The 25,272-nt window shown below is 27.8% G+C and overlaps 1 protein-coding gene across 1 annotated transcript; it reads right to left on the bottom strand.

Moving 5' to 3' along the window:
- Nucleotides 1-1,832: 1,832 nt before the first annotated feature.
- LOC122507395 (DE-cadherin) lies at nt 1,833-25,272 on the bottom strand. Its single transcript, XM_043620077.1, has 15 exons — nt 24,695-25,272; nt 14,047-14,120; nt 13,699-13,840; nt 10,808-11,046; nt 10,408-10,599; nt 9,872-10,158; nt 7,706-7,985; nt 7,018-7,597; nt 6,225-6,406; nt 4,730-6,086; nt 4,391-4,614; nt 3,986-4,201; nt 3,558-3,894; nt 3,098-3,250; nt 1,833-3,012 (listed from the first exon to the last, which is right to left on the bottom strand). Exons 1-15 carry the CDS (start codon nt 24,786-24,788, stop codon nt 2,870-2,872), a joined length of 4,500 nt encoding a protein of 1,499 aa, XP_043476012.1. The 5' UTR covers nt 24,789-25,272; the 3' UTR covers nt 1,833-2,869.

Raw genomic sequence — 25,272 nt, 5'->3', positions numbered from 1 at the left:
TTTCCATGCAGTTAGGACAAAAAATTATGTTAGCATCATGGGCGCAAAGGTGATTACGACTCTGGCGAAATTTCGGGACCTCGGGACACAATTTCGCTCCCTCGGCTTCGCCTCGGGCGCGAAATTGTGTCCCCTCGGTCCCTTCATTTCGCCATCGTCGCAATCACCTGTTTTGCGCCCTTGATACGAAAATAACTATTGTGGAATATTTAAATTATTTTCTTGATGTAGTTAAAAATATCGATGTTCCCCCCCCCCTTAAATTAAATAAAAAATATTTATTAACAACCAATTGTTAATTTAAAAACTTTCTGACATATAACCAAGATAATTATATTATAATTTTGATTTTTTTTTATTAGAAAAAATTGACAAAATCTTTTAATTAATTAATTATGACAAAGTTTAAATAAAAAAAGTGTCTTAAATATAAAAACATTGTTATAGACATAATTTATTAAAAAAACTTTATTTTGATATTAACTGTAATGGTCATGTCGGAAAATAAACATTTTTGCTTGAAAAAATGGAAGGTTATTAGATTTGAAATAATTGTCAATTTCGAAAATTGATTTCCTCATAAAATCTTTATTCGGTATTACTATAAAATACATGGTGATTTGGTGTAAGATTGTTGAAAAATCGGTCAACAGTCATACATTATTAAAAAGTGAAGCAAGTTCTTTGAACTTTATCCACTAAGTATACCTTAGAAATAGTTTATAAACAATTTTATAAATCTGTTATAAGTTTATGCGCTAAAAATATTTTGATATCTGTAAAAGGCACGACAAAATATTTCATTTCAAATAATCTGTAAAAGTCCCATTTTGCGCGTAAATGCAAAAAAAATTGTATGAAAAACATACAAGCAGGCTGAATAGAGTATAATTATCGTTATAAAAAAAATCTCTTTAAAAACTAACTTTTCCTCACAATGGAAAAATAAATTTCTTTCATCTTAGAATAAAAAAAAATACATTTCTTTTCTTATGTATTTTTTTTTATTCCCGTTTTGTGTAAAAATAAGAAAAATTGTATAATTTACCTAAAAAAAATAGTAAATTAATATTCTTAAAGAAAAAGTATAAAAATTAAACGACTAAGTGTAAAAAAAATCGGGCGATTGAATATAAAATATTTCTTCATAAGAAGACGTGGAAGTTATTATACTCAACAGTTATACTATAAATTATACAAATAAAAAGGATACTGATAAAAAATTATCATGGGACTTTTACAGTCATTTGTTGCTGAAACTACGTAATAAATTACATAAATTTCTCCTTAAATTGTTCTACAATTTTAAGGTCTAGCATCACTCGAAAAATTTGGAAGTAAGGTAATTAATGTCTTGAGGTAAAAAACCAAAATGTATAAATGGCGACTTAATAGCGAAACGCTAAAAAGCTAGAAATTTCAAAGAAATAGATTTGGCAGTGAAGCATATAGGACGTTTGAAACTTTTCGTAAAATTGCCTTTTCCGACGTCCATATAAAATCAATGGTTTTTTACTTTTGAGGTCTTAAAGACGAAAAATAATATTTTTCGAGTGATGTTACACCTTAATCGAAATGACACTAGTAGCTGCTTAATTCGTAATAATAGATGTATAAATACAATGCAATTTCTTACTATACCTATAAACTTGAAAATTACATCGTTCTTTAATTAACCCTCCGAAACTTGCCTTCATATTCCACTTTTGATTTTAAATAAAAATATAAGTTTTCGTATCAAAAATACTTTAAAGATTTCAAAACGCTTTTTTACTGACGCTCGGAAAGAAAATAATTTTCATTTTTCGAAATCGATTCAGAAACAACTTTTCTGAAAAGAATTATTATGAAACAAGTTCCGCAGGGATGAAATTAAATCCGATAAGATAATATACAGTATTTATGGTGTAAATAGTTGATTTAATTAGAAACTATTTTTCAGTATTAACTAATGAGAATGTAAAAGAATAATTATGTTTGGACGGAAGACACACTTTCCGCAGACTTACAAAGAATATGTGATCCTTTGATATAAAAACCGTACAAGTTTCAAAATTTTTTTAATTTATGTACAGAATTTCTCTGTCAATAAATTTTAACAATAATCAGTCACACTCCATAAAAAAAATTTATTCATATAATAGACCATTATTAACGATGATTTAATCAATTTTAAAATACCTCTATTTAATACTTATTGTTGCTGTTCACGATATATTTGATTAGAATTTCTTTTACTTATAATAGTTTCATATGTAAATTTTACACCCTGTATTTGATCGATGTTAAGGCTTTAGTATAAAACCTAAATATTATTATTTAACATTTTAAAACGTTTGCTATTCATTCAGCACAATGGGAATGTATATTACATCAAATATTTAATATCACATTTTCCTGTTTCGATTCTTTGGCGTGTCGTAGAATTAGAGAATTCGAAATCGATGGAAATGCGTTCTTCGCCATGGAAAAAATTATAGTATGTATCTATTTACTTTAAGTACATAAAGACGAAATATATATAAATTCGTTTTTACTACTTGCATAAGACAACGCCGACTCGACAACAGTTGAACTTTTATGACATGGAAGCAAGGAATATTAAAATAATTTTTCAAGGACATCTTCGAGGCGCACTATGTCATTCAGCTAGTGCTTGAAAAATTACAATAAAAGAATATTCATTATTCTATAACAATATGTTAATTATTTTAATCAAAAATAATTCTTATCTCAATTGTAGCTGTCCTCTGCATTAGAAAATAATTGTTCAGAAAAAACTCATACTTTTCAAGCAGTAACTTGATGATGATGATGATGACGATGATGCAGATCATCTGAAATATGCTCCCAAATCAATTCACTTATTTTAACACCAACTTTCACTTTCACGTTCGCAGACACCCTCACTTTCTTCATCACTGGACTCCTCTCCATACATGTCGGCTAATTTTCTAAACCTTGGTCCGAAATTCGAAAGGTAATTGAACTTCAAGTCCCCATCGTCAGTACCTGTAAAACGTATGCCATTAAACTTTCATTCAGTACACACACTTTTAAAACAAGATTGACAGTAAATTTTATTAAAATTACTTACACGAAGCTAACGATGACAATGAACCATCTGAATTGCCTTCACCTTCATAGGCATAATGCCTAACATCATCAAATGGATTTATGTCAGGATCTTTATCACAGCTTTCCTTGCGAACATCCAGAAAGCCACAAATATCAGGAACTTCGTTTTGTCCTATGCAAATTATACAATTATTATAAATATTGTCATTAATAAATAGTCTACAGACTTCGCACTCGGCAAATAATTTTAAAAAAAGTAGCTTTCAAACTACAAAAAGTAGTAAAAAAAGTAACTGTCGAAAAATGAAACTTGACGACCAAAAAAACTCGTTTTAGACACTTCACAAAACTGACAAAAATTTCTCTACTTTTTCCTAATTTTCATAAAAAATATTTACTAAATATTTATTTAGTAGATGAGTGCGGAGCCCGAGTCTATTAATAAATGAAATAAAGGAATAATTGAATTCATCTCCTACCTCTAGTTTGCATTCCCAGAGGTGTAATTTTCGAGTCAAGCGAAGGATCGTACATTGCTCTAAGGACATTTAAATCATAGCCCGTATCCACTTCACCACCACCCTCATCATCGTAATTAATAATATTTTCTCTTATGTCATCCATGTCCTTGTATAAATCATCAGTCCGCTTCTTGTGAACAACTACAGCCAAAAGAAGGATGAACAATGTAACTGCACAAACAGCAATAGCTACCAAGAAATTTCTATCTATTCCAAAGGAAACAGCCTTCGCCATTCCATGATTGCATCCAGAATCTGCGTTTTTCGCCATGGACGGCATTCCTAAATTGTACGTCTGAAAAAAAGGTAAGTAATATTTTTATTTTTCGAACGTAATGACTTATAATTGCTTGATTTGTAATTGTAGCATCACCCTGAATACTTACATTTCCGTTAAATGTCATATTACGAATGCATCCTACGAATCCTTTCTCTGTTGGAGTGTAATTCCAACCCAAATTGTGAGATAAATATTTCAGATTCGAAAGTGTGCCTCCAACTTGCATAGGACCGTTCACATTTAAAAATTCATTTAAACCTAGCGGAGCAGTAAGACCCATACAAGCCGATATTCCGCAATTGTCAATTTTCATTTCGATTGCCTGAAACATAGAGTTAATCGTCAAAACATTTAAATCTGATTAATCAGTTTTGCCTCAAGTTTAAAATGAAAATTAACATTTATTAACTTGAGATTAATTCTATAAACTGAATACTTTACAGTACTTTTGATAAAATTCCCTAATTTCCCTGTACGTGATTATCAATTAAAAACGAAAAATATAACTTACATTCTTTGTTAAGTAAACGTCTATCCTGTGACTTTTACCATCGGTCAACTTGATTTGTTTTTGGTCCAATTTAACTGTTCCTGTACCATAATCAACGTACAAGACAGCGAATCCATTTTTTATTTCCAAAGCCATGAAGTCTTGAATTCCTAATTTTGAACTATAAATGACTGGGCCGAAATAGAAAATCAATCCATTCTCTGTATGGGGGGTTATCTCCAAACCTGAAAACACACCAAAATATTTTACTCGTACTCATTTCAATAAAACTCTTTTTACAAACAGTAATTGTAAGAAATTGGAGAAATTTTTGAATTGAGCACAACTAAAATAAGTTACCTAAATGTGAATCATCACAGGCCTGTCCAGGTGGTGGCATAACAGCCCAACCGTCGCCATGGAATCCAATAGCCAACAACTCGCATCTCGATCCTTCGAATCCTGCAGGGCACTTGCACTTCTCACCGACCGCAATTCCTCCATTCAAGCAAACAATAGGTTCTGCCACGTGACAAATACACTGCGGATCAACGACTGCTCTAACACCAACGAACGAGCTTGTATTTGTAAAGACAGAAGAAGGCACTGAGCTTATATTTAGAAAACTACGGCACGAATTATTACAGTGAAGTTTCTCTTGAAGGCACTCGTCTACATTTATCAATAAAATATTTGTGTCTAATTTTCGTTCAATTTCCGTGGCGTGTTCGGCCAAAATAGTATTCAGCTTCTCCGGCGCATAATAAGGACTTCCGTGAGCAGAAAATCGAACATCCAATAGAGATTTATTATTATGATGCGGCGAATGAAGTACCGTAAAAACATCGACATTATCCGTCGACACATTCAACATATTCCCCAAAATCTGCTGGAATAAATCTTTCTTGCTAAAACCAGATTCAAAGGGCGTAACGAATTCTTCCGCGTTCATTCCATAGAAGCGAACTGATCCAGATTTCGCGACTGCTTCTTCGGGAATTTCCTTAATAGTAACATTAACAATGGCTTCAGCTGTGACCTCTGAATGTCCATCGACAAAATAGCTGCTCTGCTCCTTAACGCGGAACTTAAGAATAAACGTTTTATTCGTAGTGCCCGACAGTAAAGTAATCATTCCCGTTTCTGGGTTCAATTGGAATCCATCGTGTGGCGATGCCCACGAGAACTTCTTGTCTGGCAGATCCCAATCGTCAGGATCATCCACATAGACTCTGCCGATTTCTGAGTCAGGTGCTTCTCCCTTGTAGTTGTAGACAAATATAGAACTATTGCCATTTCTCATCGGATTGTCATTCTTGTCTCCAATGATGACTGTCAACATGGAGACGCCAGTCATTCTGGGAGTGCCACTGTCTGTTATTGAAATAGGAATAATGTAGCTCTTTCTTTCCTCTCGATCAAATTCAACCAAAGCGTACAGATTATTATCTTTAATGGAGAATTTCGTCCTGATTTCCTCGTCTGCGGAATAATCAATTTCAAAGTAGAAGGGAGGTCCATTCTCCTTCGGGTCGTCATAATCCTGAGCTTCTAAGGTAATAATTTTCCCAGGCGGTTTATTCTCATCCCATATAACAGGATATGGCATGTCAAGGAATGGTGCATTGTCATTTATATCTTCTAGAGTTATGTTCACCATTTGAAGATTCTGAAGAGAAGTCGGTGAACCATTTTCATCTCTAGCCATGACAATAACCTTAAACAATAAATATCAAAAATTAAATTCAGTCAATATGTCTTCAAATTGATAAAACTATTTGAAATCAAGAATATGTGATTTTAGGCGCGATTTGTAAATTTTTGTGTCAATAATGGGAGGAATTATTATTCTTACCGTCCATGTTGGGTACCCATTGGGAGCATCTCGATCGAGTGGTTTTTTCAATTTCAAACAACCTGACTTGTCGATGTCTATCAAAGGCTGCTGTTCAACTTTCACAATGTTGTAAGTGATATTTTGATCAGCATTTCTGTCCTTAATATCAGGATCGTAAGCAACTACGGTGGTAATACATTCTGAAACACAACAAAACATGATGCAAATCTGCTCCTGCAACTCCTAACAGTTTTTTTTTTGAACTTTTATTATAAAAAATGTATTATAGTTATTGTATTGTTAATATCCTTTTCGATATTATTACATATTACAAGCAGAAAATTAAAACATGTTTTTCTAAGTATTTTTAGTTCATCAGGGTTGCCATAAAAATTGAATTCTCATTTTCCCTGACTTTTTCCTGATTTCCAGACAAAATATTGACTATTTTCCTGACCCTAAAGACCCTGCAGAGGTTTAAGAGAGATAGCGACATAGAACCAATCTAATTATCTTACAAAATTGTTTCAGGGTGCCCGCAAAATTTTACTTTCAAAATTCCCTGACTTTTCCCTGACTAACAAATTTTTGAATTATTTAATATTCTACATTGAAATGTCCGTAAGAAGGTCCAAACTTATAAAAAATGTGACGGCACCATTATAATGAGTTATATTACAAAAACGTCTAAATAAAAAACTGAATTGACATTTAAGTATCAAATTTTTTTAATTTGTGGTTTTTTAGATCAAAATTCCCTGACTTTTCCCTGACTTGCGGCCACTATATATTTTTCTTTTATTTTGCTTACCTTCAATTAGCTTTTCCTCTTCTATTTTTGGATTGGTGTTAAAATCCCCGAAAATTGGCAAATTATCATTTACATCGACAATAAAAATTTTAACTTGCGCCGTGTCATTGAACAATCCATCGAAAGCTTTAACAGTCAGAACGTATTCGGTGATTTTTTCAAAATCCAACGGCTGATTAACGCGAATCTTTCCAGTGGTGCTTTCGATGTAGAAACTATTGTTCGTGTTTCCCGCAATAATACTGTACATAACAGGACTGACTGTATCCTCATCTTTAGCCTCGACTTCGATTACATGTTCGTTGATATTTGCATTCTCCAAAACTCCTTTCGCAAAATAGAGAGAGTGGGTAAAGTGTGGACTGTTGTCATTTTTATCTGCTATTTCTATACGAAACACTTGCTGTCCTTTATTGTGTTCTCCAGTTTTGAACAGAGCACTGGGCGAATTGTCAATTGCAATCACTTTCACATTGTATGCGTCTTCCTTTTCTCTGTCGAATCTCTTTAGTGTCGTAATATTGCCAGTTTTTTCATCAATTGCAAATAAATCTTTGAAATTGTCGAGTTCATATGTAATCTGGAATGTAAGTGCATTTTAAGTACAAAGCAATCTTTGTTATAAATTTGTACCACGAAAAATAAAATTATATTTTATAAATAATAAATAAAAGCATTGCCATTATACCTGATTGTGTGCAGAAGTTCCGTCAGCGTCAATGGCTCGAACCTGCATTACGGACACGCCGGGTTTTTCATTCTCTAGAACGCTACCTTTTTCCAGCTCCAAAAACGTTGGAATGTTATCATTGACATCGAGTACCTGGATGCTGACAAGGGTTTCGGCAGCCAACTGATATTTGTTTTGAACTCTTACGCGTAAAGTATATTCAGTGACAGTCTCGTAATCCAAGTGATGAGCTAATTTTATGCAAACGGTATTGTTTGTTGATTTCGGTAAATCCAACCTAGACGAAACAAATGATATTCATTTGATTACTATTAAGCAAATTACAGAATTTTTTATTTTCAAATATGAATTTTTTAATAATTTCAGATTCAAACATTAAAAAAATTCAATTATTAACTAATTTACTAATTAATTAATTCTTAATTATTAATTTCGAAAATTTAAATAAAATTCTTCTCAAGAATTTAATTATTTTCATAAATAATAACATTCTTCGTAAGAATTCAATTATTTTCTAAAATTTTAATAAATCCTTCGAAACAATTCAATTATTTTCTTAAAAAATAGTAAAATCTTTGCAAAAATTCAATTATTTTCAAATAAATTTCAAGAAAGAATTCAATTTTTTTTTCTTAATTCGATATAAAATATTTCAAAAGATTTCAATTATTTTCTAAAACTTTTATAAATCCTTCGAAACAATTCAATTATATTTGTAAATAGTAAAATTCTTTGCAAAAAAGAATAAATTTTTTTTTAATTTTTAATAATATTTATCGAAAAAATTCAATTATATTTATAAATAGTAAAATTCTTTGAAAAATTCAATTATTTTCAAAAAAATTTCACGAAAGAATTCAGTTTTTTTCTTAATTCGTTACAAAATTTTTCAAAAGAATTCAATTATTTTCTAAAATTTTAATAAAATTCAATAATTAAATGTTCAATTTCAATTATTAATAAACACGATTATTTTAAAATCTTGAAAGAAATTGTTCATAAAATTCAATTATTTTCAAAATTTTTAATTAAAATTATTAAAGAAATTCCATTATTTTAAGAAAAGTTGAAAGAAATTTTTCAAAAAGAAATTTAATTAGAATTTTCAAAAATTAATTATTACTTTAGCGAGAATCATCAGATTTATGCGATTTGATCGAAATTTATTTTTCGGGGGTTTTTGGGGTCGCTGAATTCGAATTTGTTGTCCGCCTTTCAAAATTCAAAATGACGAATCCAATATGGCGACCAAAATTTTTAATGTTCCCGGGTTTGTCCAAAATGTTTACTTGGGGGTTTTTGGGATCACTAAATCCAAATTTGATATCGAAATTAATAAATAAAAAATTTATATCGTCAATATGACGACAAAATTTTAAAAATGAATTTAAAATCCGATGTCAGTTGAAAAAATAGAAAAAAAATTTACAATTTAATTTTAATTAAAATTATATCCTTTCTCCAAGGCTTGGAACTTTTTAATTGCGATTTGCCTTTGGAGATTCAGCCATTTTATTTTTACAATTCTCTTTTAGAAAAATTTTGACTGTTCAGCGTCGTTTTTTTAAATCAGTGAATTAAATTAAAAAATGAGTAAAATATTAAAAATTTAATATTTAAAGGGCTTAGGACGTAAGAAAGTTGATACATTTCTGAATGTTCCCGCACGCAACAACATTTGATTGCACCTCTATTCCATGAAATAGACGTTTGCCTGTAATTATTGTCTAAGAAAGGAATTTTCCAAGGTAAGCAAGAATTGTCAGACTACTTAGTGAATACGACGGATAAGTCTTTTCTTTTGACATTATATTTCTTTATATTGTTTCTCTCGTTTTCTCGATTAATGTCCTTTTCTCTCGAACTTATATCGAGTCCACTGTTTGTGTCCACTCGATCGAAACCAAAGCAAGCAGAGCCGTTTAGAGACATTTAATATTGTATCAATTGGGCTAAAGTTTATATTTATGTTTATAGACTGGAGTCTCGAAGAAATAAATCCTTTACGATAAAGTTTTCCTTTCGAGAAAACACCAGAGAGTACGTAATAATGCAAAAAATACCAACAATGAAATTTGATAAAAATCCGAGTTGGGCCTCTTTCGAAATTTTCGGTTCATTTATTTCTTGCAGAATAATTAGTGAAAGAGACTTTTCCCTTACCTGAATGTGTTTCCCTTATTTGTTTGCTCTGCTCTTCCAATGACAAAATCAAAAATCACATCGGGGCTGTAGTCAATGTTTGAGGTAGCAGTTAAAGTTGCTATACACTGATCAAAATCGGAGAAATTTTCTGGCAATTTGATAGGCTCCGGAGATCTGTAGTCGAAGGAAGGAGCCTTCTTGTGTGATTCAACGACTCTTATATCCAAATCAATTGTACTGTACCGTGGTGGTTGACCTTGATCCATAGCCGTAGCTTCCATAATAAATCTGTAATCTGGATTTTTCTGAAAGTCGAATAAATAATAATGGTCAATTCAGAAGCATTGTCAATGAAAGTGTGAAGGAAAATTTTTACTTCATTTTTTAAGCAATCCTTAAAAGAGATGATTAAATGTTTCTCTCTTTAATTAATAGAGTTATCAAGAGGTAAAAATTTAATCATTGTAAAAAATTTGTTGGCCTTTAACGTAATAAAATAAGACTGGTAGTAAAGAACTAATTGAAATGATCAAACAGAACTTGCAGTTACTTACGTCTATTGTTTTATTTAAGAAAATCACTCCAGTCTTCATATCAATTTTAAAACAAGGCTCGCTGTCATCAGTCTTTTTGGATACTAAGCTGTAATGAACAACAGAATTGTTGCCGTCATCTATATCAGTGGCCGAAACTCTCATTACTTCACTGCCAAGGGGCAAATCTTGTGGAACCGATTCCATATACGCCTGAAAATAAGAAACCACGGTAAGAATTTCGAAGACAATTCTGCGCAATTTTAACATTAATGATGAATTAAAAAAATAAAATAATTTATATAACAATATGAGCCCGCCGGAAAGTGAAACCACACATAAAATTCTGACCGCTATGCAAATAGAAAAAATACTTTCCGGCGACTCGTAATATGAAGAAACAACGTGTTAACAGACTTACCACTTTATCAAAAACAGGATGATTGTCGTTCACATCTTCAATAGTTACTTTGAATGTACAAACATCATCGAGTTGTGGTTTTCCATTATCTGTAGCCAGTACAGTAAGATAAACTTCCTTTTCACGTTCCGGTTCATCTCGGTCAAAACTTTGCGTTGTTCTAATGAGACCAGTTCGGTTGTTGATTTCAAATTTTACTTTCTCACCAGATATTGTAACAAAACTGTATGTTATAGTTCCTGAAACATACCAAACAAATTAATATATTTCTGCTCATCAATTTTTCAAGTAATTGGAATAAATTTACATACATCAAAGAACATAGTTAGTCAGGGTTGCTAAATTTAATTTTCTTTTTCCCTGATTTCCAGACAAAACTTTAGACTTTTTCCCTGACCCTAAAGAATATTCCGATTCACTCTTAAAATAATTAGATACTCAAAAAAATGTTCTACTACATTTATTTACGAATTTCTTTAATTGGAAAATTATTCCAAAACACCAATAAATTCTTTTTTAAATAAATATTTAATCATACTACTTTAAAATTAATTTCTTCATTTCAATTCAAATATTATTCACTACAATGTTTAACTAAAATTCTTCTTTAAGGTATTTGTCGCGTAAATTCGTTTTCGACAGTTTTTTTTTAAATTTCACATAATTATTCTTTGGATATTTATCTACAAAATAAGGCCTATTAAAATAAAATTGACCGTCTGTAAGTCTCAAAAAATGAAATCAAAGTTTCGATTTTTAACATGTACGGTATAGGAAAACCATATGAAAACCACAGATTTTTAATTTTTGCACTTATACTAATCGACAAATTTTTTAGAAAAACTAAAGTTTTATTTATTGAACCAAAATGAACTTTTATAAAAAAAATGAAAATTTTTCACCGTCTTGTTTAAAAGATATTTAACATCAAACTTGAAAATTTATTTTAACATTTATTGTAAATGACAGGTGAATTCGTAAACGTGGCAATAGCGCTTGTTAAATACTACAGCTCGTCTGCTACTTTTGGCGTGAAATTTTAAAGACGGCCATACGCCAAACTTGCGACGTTGCCACGATCGTTTTTCATGCGAGAGGTTATGAATATACATTGAGAACATCTGTGTGTCAAACTGTACGTCCGCAAAAGTTTTTCGGAAACTCGCATTCATAATCGTTTCATAAGTACAGTCAACAGATACAAACTTTTGAGGCGGTTCCAGAATAGGTGCAAAAGGCAAGGTGGACAATTTAATTTTACGAAATTTCATCGATTATTCTGAAATTCTTCAATTGTATAGTAGAAAATAAGAACTTCAAATAATTTTAAAAAAATTCAATTAAACTTTTTTCAAAAAAATTAATTCTATAGAATTTACAATTAAAAGTATGATAAGATTCAGATTTTAAAAAATTTTAATTTTAAACCTTTTTAAAATTCAATTATTTAAAAAAGTTCATGCTACAATAATTTTAATATGTATTCAATTATCTAAAATTTTAACAGAAATTAATTTTTAAATCAAATTTTATTAGAAAATTTTACAAGAATTCAATTATTTAAATACAAAAATAAATTATTTATTGAATAATTGAATGTTTCTTAAAATTTAGGTAATTATTAAAAACGTTGAAATCAAGATTTCTTAAAATAATTTTTTTCTTCAAAGAATTTTAATAAAATAATTAAATTACTGTGAAATTTTTTTAGTTATGAAAATAATTAAATGTTTGCGTAGAATTTTATTACAATTTTTTTTTTTGAATAATTGAATTCTTTTGGAAAATTTTATTAAAATACATAGTAGATATTGAAAATCATTGAAATGTTGAAAATTTTTTAGAATATGTAATTGAAATTTTGCCAAGAATTTATTGAAATTGTAACTTCTCCAAAATTCAATTGTTTTTAGTATTTTTAACTATAGAAATTTTTCTATAAATCCATTATTTTTAATAATTAAGTAATTATACTAATTTCAAAAGAATTTGAATTATTAAAATTATTCAATAATCTAAGCTCTTTAAAATTTCTAATTAAATTTATTCAAAATTGGAATTTTATAAAATTATCTATTCATTAAATATTTAATAAAACATTGAAATTAACGATCATTTCGAGTCAGTAAATGTTTAAATTATTATTATTTATTATTTTTTAATGTTGTTTTATTTAAACATTTACTGACTCGAAATGATCGTTAAATTCAATGTTTTATTAAATATTTAAAACAACCGAGTGATAAAATCATATAGGGTAAGTGCGGGTATAGTCGGACAGTACTAGTAGTCGGACACTTTCGTGTTTTTTGGCAAATAAATAATAATGCATTGTGATAATTACTTTAAAAAGTATACAAAACGAATGTGTGAAGTTTATATTTTATTAAAATAGTGTTATTTTCGAAAATAATTAAACAAGAAATATTTTATTTAATGTTTTAAAAATCATGGTGTCCGACTATAGATACAGCCATTTTCGAGTAGCGCGATGAGTGGCACAAAGTTTTGTTGATAATTAATCATAAATATTAAAACTTATAGGGTTTAAATATTATATTAATAACTTCTAATATGCTTTAATTCCATTTTCCAGTAGATAGCAATTAAAAAATTATCTTTTTCACTTTATAAATTCAAAATATCTGACAGATGTCCGACTATAGAAACAAGGGGAAAAAGTGTCCGACTACTAGTGCATTTACCCTAATATTTTTTATTCATTAAACAATTTGTAAGTAATAATTTTCTGATAGTTCTTGAAGAATGAAGTTATTTAAAAAGAAATTATTGGCGGAAGTAGTAGAAATTGAAGGTTTTGTATTAGAATTCATGGTAATTTCCTAGGCGAATAAAAAAAGACACCAAAATTGAGAATTTTGTATAAATACCTCCTTCTTCAAGTGGATCTTGGTCATTAGCATTCACTTTGATGACAATCGTTCCTGCTGGTTCTTCTTCTTTCACTATAGGAGCATAGTTCGAACAATTGGAAAATACAGGTTTATGATTATGGTTTCTCTCTTGCTCGATCTAGAACAAATTTTTATTCAATATTATTTTTAAAAAATGCCTTATGTTATTTCACTAAGAAAAGTTGAAGCATTTACTAAAAAAATATGGAAGAGCAAGACTTTATGTTTAGTTAGTAATAACTTTATAGAATCTGCACTACTCTGCCATATTTTTCGAGTCAAGTCTACTACTATAGGTAGGTATAGTAAAGAAAGTTTTTATACCATAAAATCATTTTCGTTCAGTAGGTAGGATTTCGAATCCAAATGCCTCGAGTGTCTCAATTTAGTCGAGGTTGCTAAAAATAAACAAAAGACATATTTATTAAATAATTTGTTTCATAATTTACATTAAATAAATCTGAATTACGTTCACAAAATGAATTTTATTGCATATTAGGTTGTATATGTGACACGCAACGCGCTCCGAAGAAAAGAAAGAAGCAAATCATTTTATGATCCCTTTGTGTATCTCCATTCTAAAAATTACAATTTGACTATAAAGATGGTATTTTTAAGAAGCAGAGACAAATATAATTTTGTAAAAAAAATGTTGCAAATGGTTGCAAAATAAATAAATTCTTATAAGATCATAAAAGTTCAATTGAATAAATTCAAAAAATAACAACATAACGTTTCTATACAAATATATCTTGCATGCAGATCACAGTTTCCTAACCCGATGTATTTTCATGCCTTGAATACGAATCAGCAATGAGAAGTCAATTTTGCTCCATCAAGTGAGGGTTTTTTCTAATGTCAAAATAACATATTGGATTCTTATAAAGGTATGTGAACTTTTTCAATAATTCGGATGGTTTTTTATAAAACTTGGAATGTAAGGATTTTTGAGATCGCTGATGACGAGTCTAAAGTCAGCTTTTCGAAATAAAGAAGGTCGAATCCAAGGTACATTTCTTACACTTATGTCACATCTAGATTGCTTTCCCAAAAATTTAGCAGAATACTGTGAGACACAGAGAAAGAGAGCGATTTCATCAAGACATTAAAGTAATGGAGCGCCGCTATCAAAGCAGATAAGACGTGAATTTGATGTCCGTCTTGTGTTGGATGCTGAAAAGAGATGATGTACCAAGAAGAGTGAAGTTACAAAGAAAACCGTTGCACATATCTTTTGCAAACGAAAAAGTGCGCTATCATAAGACAAAAGAAAATTAAATAATTCAGAACTAACTTCTAAAATGTTTTAAATGTTTTAAATGCCTGAAGTTAGCATTGACGCTCAGAGTCGAAAAATGTTTTTTCGCAAAAATATAAAAATAAAACAATTTTTTTATAGTTTCATTTTTCACATTAAAAAAGCTTCTTAAATTTATTTTCAACTATCAAGGTAAATGAAAGAAGTGAAATTAGTGACATTTTCATCTTAAAAAATACCAAAAATATTGTTTTCGACGCTAACTTCAGGGACGTGACGTAAAATATTAATTCAAATTCTAAATCAGCGATCGCAAAATCTCCATAATTAACAAGATTTCAACGGAATTAATATTATTGTTTCCTTGCCTCGGAAGCAATTTTTTCTTTTGGTTATTATTTATTTTAATATCAGGAGCCATTTTAAATCTTTTAAAATTTTACCTTTTGAACACTAGTCATTATATTATTTTAAAGAATTTTATTTTGCCCTGACGTCAACACAATAACTTAAGGATTTTATTAAATATTTCACACCACATTCATGGGTATGAACTACTATAACTCATTAGACCATTAACAGTGTTCGCAAGCTTAAGATCATTCGCTATTGAATAGAGATTAAGGAGTTAATTCATATTTAATGATGTGTCCGAATCAATAAATAAAAGGTTTTCGTAATTTTCCTTTGTCGAAGGAGCTAAACCAATTATAGATATCTTTTTCACACCAGATTCTGGATCATTTTTGTAGTAATTACTTTAGTTGTATTTCTTTCCTATCAATAGTAGATTCGAAAGTATTTTGCACCAGAAGCGTGACTTTAAAAATTCTACCTCTAGAAACTAATTTAGATATTAATTTTTTTTACGCGTATTTAACAAAATAGAACTTGTTTACACTAGAGGTTAAAATAGGAAAGGGTAAATTAAGCTAAAGAAACAGAGGAAAAGTTAAATTATTTTAAAACAATTGTCAAATATGTAATAAATATTTTTAAATCATAAAAGAAAATATAAAATCTCAATAACACACTTTTTAAATATAATTTATTCGTTTTAATTAAATGTGTAGGTATTATTTTATATTTTAGAAAAACAGACAATTTTGTTTAAAATAAAGGTCTATTAAAATTCATTTAGTAATAAAAACATATCTTACAATTAGAGAGCGTTCACAAATGATGTCACGCAATTTTTTGAGATTTTGAACCCCCCCTCCCCCCTGTCATGCAATTTTTGCAATTTCACATGAGAAAAATACATTGTGTCACGTTAAGTAAGACCCCCCCCCCCCTCCCCCTTACCCCCAAAAGCGTGACATCATTTGTGAACGCTCCCTTAAAAATATTTTATAAATTGATCTTAAATATATTTAGAAATCATTCATTGATATACCTATTGGTCATTTTTTTATTTTGAACAACAATAGTTTATTACTTTAAATCTTTCTCACAAGCAGTAAAAAATAAAATTCAAAATAATATGCATAAGAACAGTTTCTAATAATAATCAATTATTTTAAATAATTTTAATGAACTTCTTCTTTTCTCCGAAATTTTAATATATTTAAAACAGTAGATTTTTATAAATTTCTATTCACTTCGTTCGAAGATAATTGAATTTTAAAAAATATTGTGATAATACAATAAATTCTAAGAATTAGTTTTTAAAAGTATTTTAATGTAATTTTTTTGAAAATAATTTAATTTCTTGATGAATTTTAATTAAAAATTTCGAACATAATTTTTTCCAAATTGTTAAAAATAATTCTAAAATGTTATTATTTTTTGTAGATACGTATTTAAATTTTCGGAAATATGTACCTAATTAAAAATACTGAAAATATTAAATTTTTAAAAATTAGAAGCTAATCATTAATTTTCATTTTTAAATTTATGTTTAAAGATTTTTCATTAAAATTTTTGAAAATTCAATTATTTTACATATTTGCAGTTTAAATCTTTCAAAACTTGATTTTCAAAAATTGTAACAAAATACTTTAAAAAATTAATTATTTTCAATTAAATTTTACAAAATTTCAATAAAAAAAATCGAAATAAGTTGAATTTTATACTAAAACATTAGGAAAAGAAATCGAAAAATTGGCAATTTTTGAAAAAATAATATCTCAACGATGTTATTTTTTTCCGTGTAGATAGAGGTGTAGACTGTAGATAGAAGGTGGTGGGGATAACTCATAGACGTGCTGAATGAAGGGGAAGGTGATAAAAATGACACATCGACCAAATCAAATAAAAGCACTTTGATAACGTGTGGGACAGACGGAGATATTATCAGAGTTATTTACTACGCTGATTAGAGGAACGAATAAGCTCAATGAGAAGTGTGAGAGTCTAAAGGGAACGAGGAAATAAGAGAAGAGACCTAGATAGGATATGAATCACAAAAAAACCTCAACCGTTTTGTGCTGCGCTACGTATCAAATTAAATCTATGCTAAACGAAATAGAATGTGACGCCATATACGGGGCGATATTCATTTTTATTTTTTATACGGGTTCAATTTTGAGCTGAGGTGTTTTTATTTCTCTTACGCAGCGCGTGATGAGAAAAGAAAACCTATATGTTTTCTAATTATTCTCGGCAATAAGTATCAGTTACGAATCAGTGGAATTTCACTTATATACTTATTGGCATACTTACCGCTGATTCATATATTCTTCCACGTATTTTCTTGTTGAAATGACAAATTATTTAAACAAATTTGTATTTATTATAATGTTAGTTGTGATAATGCAAAAAATAACTAGGATAACTGGACAACAAAACTGACTTTCCGGTATCCCAATTTTCTTCTGTTTATAAATGTATTTATTATTAATGTTTACTTAATACTTCTTAATATTTAACATGCAAATTAGTTATAATTTTTTTCTCTTCAAATACAATGACAGTAGTGACTATATTGATCCAACTTATTATGAGTTACTTATTCTTTATTAGTAAAAATTGCAAAAGTATACGTAAGTACAGTGGAATTTCAATTATTCGGACGTCCGATTAACCGGATTGCCGATAACTCACTTTATTATATTATAAGTAAAATAATTCATTTTTTATTCAATAAAAAAGTTTTTAATTGTTAATTTATTAATATTATGTTTATTAACCATATTTCATATACTGCTCTATGAATAAAGTGAAGAATTCGCACTCGATAATTAGTTTCAAAAAACAGGCAAAAAGTATCTTTTAAACTAAAAGAAGTAGTAAAAAGTAGCTATCGAAAAATTAAACCTGACAACCAAAAAAACTCGTTTTAGACACTTCACAAAATTGACAAAAATTCCATTCTATATTTTATTTTCCTCACTTTTTCCTAATTTTTATTAAAAATATTTACTTTTTTCTTATCCTGGCAATAAATTGAATTCCTGCAACGAATTTTATTATTCATTAAAGACTTTAAATAATTTAATTCTTGCCAAGAATTTTATAAAAAAATTTTTAATAATTCATTTCTTTCGACTAATTTTATGCAAATTCCAATTTAAATAATTGAATTTCTGAGAAACTCTTATTATCCATGAAAAGAATTGAATTCTTACGAAAATGTTTACAAAAATTTTTTTAAATAATTGAATTCTGTTTGGAAATTTTATGAAAACAAAAAATACTGAAAATCATTGAATTGCGAAAAGTTTTTAAAAATAATTAAATTTTACAAAAAATTCTATTAAAATTTTTGAAAATAAATGAATGTCGGTGAGGTATTTTATTAAATTTTTTTGAAAATAATTGAATTCCTAAGAAGCATTTTATTATTTAAGAAAATAATTGAATTCTTGAGAACGACTTTATTACAATTTTTTAAAATCATTGAATTTCCAAAAAGAAATTTATTATACTTTTAAAAATAATTGAATTCTTGTGATAAATATTGTTATTTCTGAAAATAATTGAATTTTGCAAAGAATTTTATTAAAATACTTCAAAATAATTGAATTTTTGGGAATAATAATTTTGTTATTTATCGACATAATTGAATTCTTTCGAAGAATTATTTATGTATAAACTATTGAATTCTTAGAAGAATTTTATTAAAATCTAAGAGATTAATTAAATTATCTTAAAAAAATTTAATTAAAATTGTATTTAAAATAATTGTTTTATTTCCAACAATTTTATTAAAATATTTGAAGATAATTGAATTTCTGTGAAAAATTTTAATATTTTTGTAAATATGTGATTTTTTCGAGGAATTGAATTTCCATAAAAAATGTTATTATTAGTGAAAGTGTAGTCCCATCGAGGAAATGCATCAAGTTTAAGGCATTTGGACCATTATGACGTCACAGTTTTAAAGCACATGCTTTGCATAAATTGTGACGTCACAATGGTTCAAATACCCTTAAACATGTTATTTTCGCTTTTTTAAATTTTCTAAAGAACGCTTTTTAAAAATATTTTTTAAACACGTTTCGACACCATGTCATTTTTTCTTTAATTTTATATGACTTTTTAAGATGCATCTTTTTTTATACCTATTATTAAACATTCTATTCTCAAATTAGCCAAAGTTATTGACAATATATAAATTGAAAACTTGAAAGAATATTGTTATTTTTTGTTAAATGATAATGTATAGTAATATTAATATTTATTATTATAATTAATATTAATAAAGAAAAAATCTGCTTGCGGAAATAAAAAGTTCGTGACATGAACAAAAAAATCTCTACTTTAGCTTTGCAGCTGTTTTTCATTTGATTTCGTGAAGGAAATAACATGACTGTTGAAGTTGCCCACTTTAGTATTAAATTGCACACAATTAAACTGTATAGGCAGAACTGTAATTTAATGCATTTAATTTAAAAATTAGCTTGTACACAGTTTAATTGTGTACAATTTAACCGCGAAGTTTTTTTATTAAAGATTTTTAAATTTATCATGTGTGTTCCTTCTATCGTATTATTCGTATAGCGGCATGCAGTTTAAACTCATCGTTAATTTTTTCTATTAATTTTTAAACTTTGTAATTATAATTTGTATACAGCTTTGTCATGTAAAGGTTATTTTTGAACCATTTAAACCGCCTTGAAGCTTTAAGAAATATCTGGAAATATCTAAAATTTTCAATTGATTGGGACTTGAAACGTTTTTGAACAGATAGTTGAAAAGCGTGTTTGTTTGCTTTAGAGTTTGAAATGTCTTGTGAAACGGTGAGCATGTGTTTCTCATACCCCGTTGATTTCTAAATTTATAAAACGATAATAGTATAATTTGAATATTAGACTTGAAAGTTATGTATGAACTATGTGATTCTGAAGGTACTTTATGATTATGATTCTTAATTCATTATTTAATTAACATGTGTGGCGCGCTACGAAAACTTATTGGTTTTTATGTTTATGATCATTTTCACTTGAATAATGGATTCTTATTCTTTTGTACTTTTGTAAAATGAAGAATAATTTTTATTGGATATGTAGTGAAGATTCAAACATCATATCAAATAAAACTCATTAGTTTTTGCTTCTTAGATTCCTTTCTTCGTTCGAGCACCACATTTGTTCAAAGTAACTAAATGTTGAAAGAATAAAAAGAATTTCGTCGTACAAGTACCAACTGAGTTTTACTTTGATTACTAAAAATCTTTATAGTTTAAATTAAGTTGGCAATCAGTGGAAATACTTTGGTGAATCAATAAAATTACACTTTTCTTGGTTCTAGATATTAATAAGAGTCAAGAGGATATTCAGTATCTTCAAGTGGTTCTAATATAGTCACTCTCAATGCTCTCAATTTAATGTGTATTTTAAAGCCAAAAATACAAATTTAAAGCTTTTCATTTATTTAGTGAGAGCACATAGGGAGGGGCCTATCTAGAGTGGGACTAAAAGCAGCGTTACGGAAAAAGGTAGTGACGCTATCTGAATATTAATGTAGCGTCGCCACAGGTAAAAGCAGCTGATAAAGAATTATCTTCTTCTGTCGTAATTATAATAACAAGTGGGACAGACTGAGATGAAACTGGCTTAGGCGAAGCTATTTACTATGCTGATTATAGAAAAACGAATGAGTTGAATGATAAGTGTGACAGCCTTTTTTCACCTATTCGCTTCTCCTCTTCACACTTGTATTTAAATACATGTCAGTTAGAAAAGAAATTAGGACAATTGTAATAATTTCAACATTTCAGCGTCAAATAAATTCTACAGCATAATAAATTGGACTCAAAAAATTTGATTCGATTTTATATCCTAATTTCAACAATTAAAAAAGGGATTTATAATAATAAAAATAAATGAGTGAATGATAATATCTATAATATATTAATAAATAAATAATAAAGTGGATAATTTTGTGGCCTTTGGTCCAAGAAGATGTAGTTTCTTTAGTATATAGATTCAATATTTATTCTCAAATGCATTTTCGCCATGACTTGACTCTTGAGGTTATGTTCTAACCGGAAACTTTCGCACTGTTAAATCTCCATAATAATAAATTCTTAATTAATTTATGTTTTCCATTGTAATGCGGTAAGTCGTCTGCTATCTTTTTTATGTCTTATGTTGGAAGTGTCTATAATGCTAAGAATATTTTCCTATTTTTTTGTAGTCCTGATGAGCCATGTTCTATGGCGAAAATGCATTTGAGAATAAATATTGAATTTATATACTAAAGAAACTACATCTTCTTGGACCAAAGGCCACAAAATTATCCACTTTATTATTTATAAAATTAAGGTCCTTTCAAAAACTTCAATTATATATTAATAAAATCAGACTTTTGTTTGTACATTGCTTAGAAGTTGGAAATTTGTTTAATTTCTCGTTTCCAGTGAAGTAAGAATTCCAAAAATGCTGTGCAAAAAGTCATGCTACCTGTCCACAATATTTTGTCGGAGCATCACTTAAAATTTCAAACAGCTACCCCATTAGAAATACCGAATGTTTAGGATTATGGTACCTACCTTTTTAAGTCGATAAATCGTATTTTAACAATAAAATTAAAAATGTAAAATAACTTACAAAGGACCCCGTAGGAAATACATTAGTTTTGTGTCCCATTCAATTTTTCTACAAGTTTTTAAATTTAATAGTTTTCTTCGGAATTAATACAAACTTAAAATTCAAAATTTACAAGAAAATAGACTGCGACCCGAAACTAATGTATTTCCAGCGAGATCCTTTAAGCATAAAGTTTTTGAAAAAATTCATAACATCAAAAATTTGAATATTTTATTTTATGTCATACTTTTGATAATATTTTTGTAGCTTAATTTTTTAAGTCAAAAGTAATAAATAACAAATTATTAATGTATATTATATAATATTTAAAATTTTAATCAAATATTGAAAAATTTCTATTTTAACAGTAAAAGAACATAGCAAATTTATATTAGTACAGTGTCCAAAAATACAAAAGGTTTTATAAAAAATGAAATAAACATTCTAAAACTATTTTATATAGAAAAATATAAAATATTGAATCTAATGTTTTATCATAAAGTAAATTTCAAAGAAATTAAATCAGACTGGTCGCAAGTTTCAGTTTATCAATTTCCCTGACAATTTACTGACATTAAAATTATTTTCCCTGACAAAATTTTGTTTACAGAAAAATATGAAAGTTTACTGAAAATGAGTCAAATTTATGAATTTTTATAATTTCTTAAAAATTATGCAATTACAAAAGAATTCAATTATTTTCTACAATTTTCAACTAAATTACATCTCTAAATCAATTATTTTAAATAATTTTCCAAAAGTTCTTTTAGAATTCAATTATTTAAATACAAAAACTTATTTTTTTATAATAGTTGTAACTGTATACGTTTTTTTATTAAGTTATTAAGATATAATATTTTAAAAAATTATAATAAAGAAATTCTTACAAAAGTAATTTTTTAAAAATATTTTTAAATAATTTTTGACAGATAATAGTTTTTCAATTATATACAATTGAAAAATTTCCAAGACAATAGAAATTTGGTAAAATCTTTAAAAATGATTAATTTTTGAAAAATATAAATAAAAATAGTCAAATTTTTGAAGAATTTCTTAGCAATTTTAATAAGTCTAAAAATGTAAATTTTTAAAAATTTTTATTTACATTGTTCGAAGATAATTAAATCTTAAAAAATTACGATAAAAGAATTCTTAGAATTAGTTTTTAACAATATTTTAATGTAATTTTTCGAAACTAATGAAATTTCTTAACAGAATTTTTGTATAATTTAAAAAACTAATTAATATTTTCATGAATTTTAATTAAAAATTTTGAACATGATCTTTTTTTTCCAAAATGTTAAAAATAATTCTAAAATGTTATTATTTTTTGTATGTATTTGAATTTTCGGAAATATGTAATTGAAAATACTGAAAATATTCAATTTAAAAAAATTAGAAGCTAATTTTCAGATAATTTTCATTTTTAAATTTACAGTTAAAAAAATATTGAATCTAATGTTTTATCATAAAGTATATTTTGAAGGAATTAGAAACAAATAATATTTTTTTACAGTGCAAAAAATTATAAATTGTTTAATATCTTGATAAATTAACAATTCGTTCTTTTACTGATGCAACTACCCTATTTTTAAGGAATGTAAAAATAAAATTTTAATATTCTTTTTTAGGAGGCTTCAAAAACACATCAAAGACGGATAATCCAGATATAGTTTATAAATAATATTTTAATAAAAAAATGTTGACTGAAATTGTTTTTAAGGAAATAATCATGTTGAGCAATAAGTTTTAGCATAAAGTCACGTAATAGTAATTATATTTTTGTCACTAAATGAGTTGTTAATTATGGTTACATATAAACAATTTTATCAAAGTGCTTAAGAGAATTTTACTCAATTAACCTCTTTCTCTTTTCATTCTAATAGTCTGAGCAGAAAGAGAACAAAGATGTTTTTCAATTTCGCTCTAATTCTGTGACAATATTAAACTAATAATAAATTTTATAAAAATGCAGTTTAATTAATGATTAAAATAAGATTCAGGCAGTGATTTTCTAATGTGAAAAATTCGTTTTATTTTATAAATTCACATTGAATAATAATAAAAGACTAACAATAAGAAGATTAATAATTAACAGAAGGTGACAATTATTAACTACATACTCGAATAGTAAAACTTTTGAAAAAAGTATATTACAGCAGAAATGGATTGAATTACTATTATTTAATTAGTGTATCTTTATTAAAGATACAAATGACAGACAGAGAACAGAATAGGAAGTGTTTTGACAGTACTTTAAACTGCTGTTGCTTATTACTATGTCTAAGAGTATGGTTCTCATATGTATCACAAATTACATGGTATGAATAATGCACTTGAGTCAAAGAATTTCCTCGATTCTTCTCAAACCTTACACGCAGGAAAAAATATTTTACCTCAGCTGCTTATCGTAAGTAAATTTTAAAACATATTTTTTTCCACGAACAAATGTTTATAATTGTTGTCAGTATAATAAAGGAATAAAATAGTTATTGTTATTTTCTACCGACAATTATAAAAAAAATGTTTAAAAAAAATAAAATTAAATCTTAGTGACATAATGCAATGAGTAACACAAAAACAATAGATATTGCTTTGTCTATGATGAATAGGTACACTCCCCAAGTTCAATACCTGTATTTCTCTTTTTATCTCCAAGTTAATAAGTGAGAATTTCAACATATGCACCTTTATGCAATAAAATATAAAAAGCTAAGAATAATTTATGAGAAAAACTCACCAACTGTTAGACACAGCATTAACTGAAGTAGTACCGCAACACCGGGAATATTGAGCTTCACCCGAACACATCGAAAGATCTTAAATTTTTCCATCTCGACACTGACTTTTCTTACAGCTATTCGATGTTGCTATTAAAGCCACTTGTAGATCACCTTATTTCTGCCTCACTCATCAGCATCAGCATCAGAAACAAAAACAAACTCAAATTTATATTCACTTGCACTTAATAGTCTCCACCTTTCTAAAACATTGTTGTATAAAATAAAACTTTTAATGCTTGTGCAGATAGATTAGTCATTTTCTTAGCTTCACCCAGTGTGACTCATATTTAAGATATTAAATAAAATCCTCATTTTCAAAGAATGCTACAGTATCAATCCTGAAGAAATGAATAAAATTCACATCGGGACCCACTAAATATAAAAAACTTTTCTATAACAATAACACTATTGTAATTACATATTTCACTAAACATATTCTCAACTGCAAGCTACAACAAACCACTTACACTAGCATAACTACACATATTAGTAGGGTGGGCACACTGAACTCTATAGGAACGAACGGAATTTAATG

This window comes from Leptopilina heterotoma, unplaced genomic scaffold (genome assembly GCF_015476425.1).
Source record: "Leptopilina heterotoma isolate Lh14 unplaced genomic scaffold, ASM1547642v1 Lhet_47, whole genome shotgun sequence".
Lineage (NCBI taxonomy): Eukaryota > Metazoa > Arthropoda > Insecta > Hymenoptera > Figitidae > Leptopilina > Leptopilina heterotoma.
The sequence above is the reverse complement of the archived record's forward strand: the minus strand, read 5'-3'. Positions and strand labels throughout refer to the sequence as shown.

Excerpts from the sequence above, each read along its gene's own strand:
- LOC122507395 (XM_043620077.1), bottom strand. The coding sequence starts at position 24,788 with ATGGAAAAATTTAAGATCTTTCGATGTGTTCGGGTGAAGCTCAATATT. Across the intron at positions 3,251-3,557 it reads TCTGGGAATGCAAACTAGAG|GACAAAACGAAGTTCCTGAT; the intron begins GTAGGAGATGAA and ends TAATTTGCATAG. Across the intron at positions 3,013-3,097 it reads ATTGTCATCGTTAGCTTCGT|GTACTGACGATGGGGACTTG; the intron begins GTAAGTAATTTT and ends TACGTTTTACAG.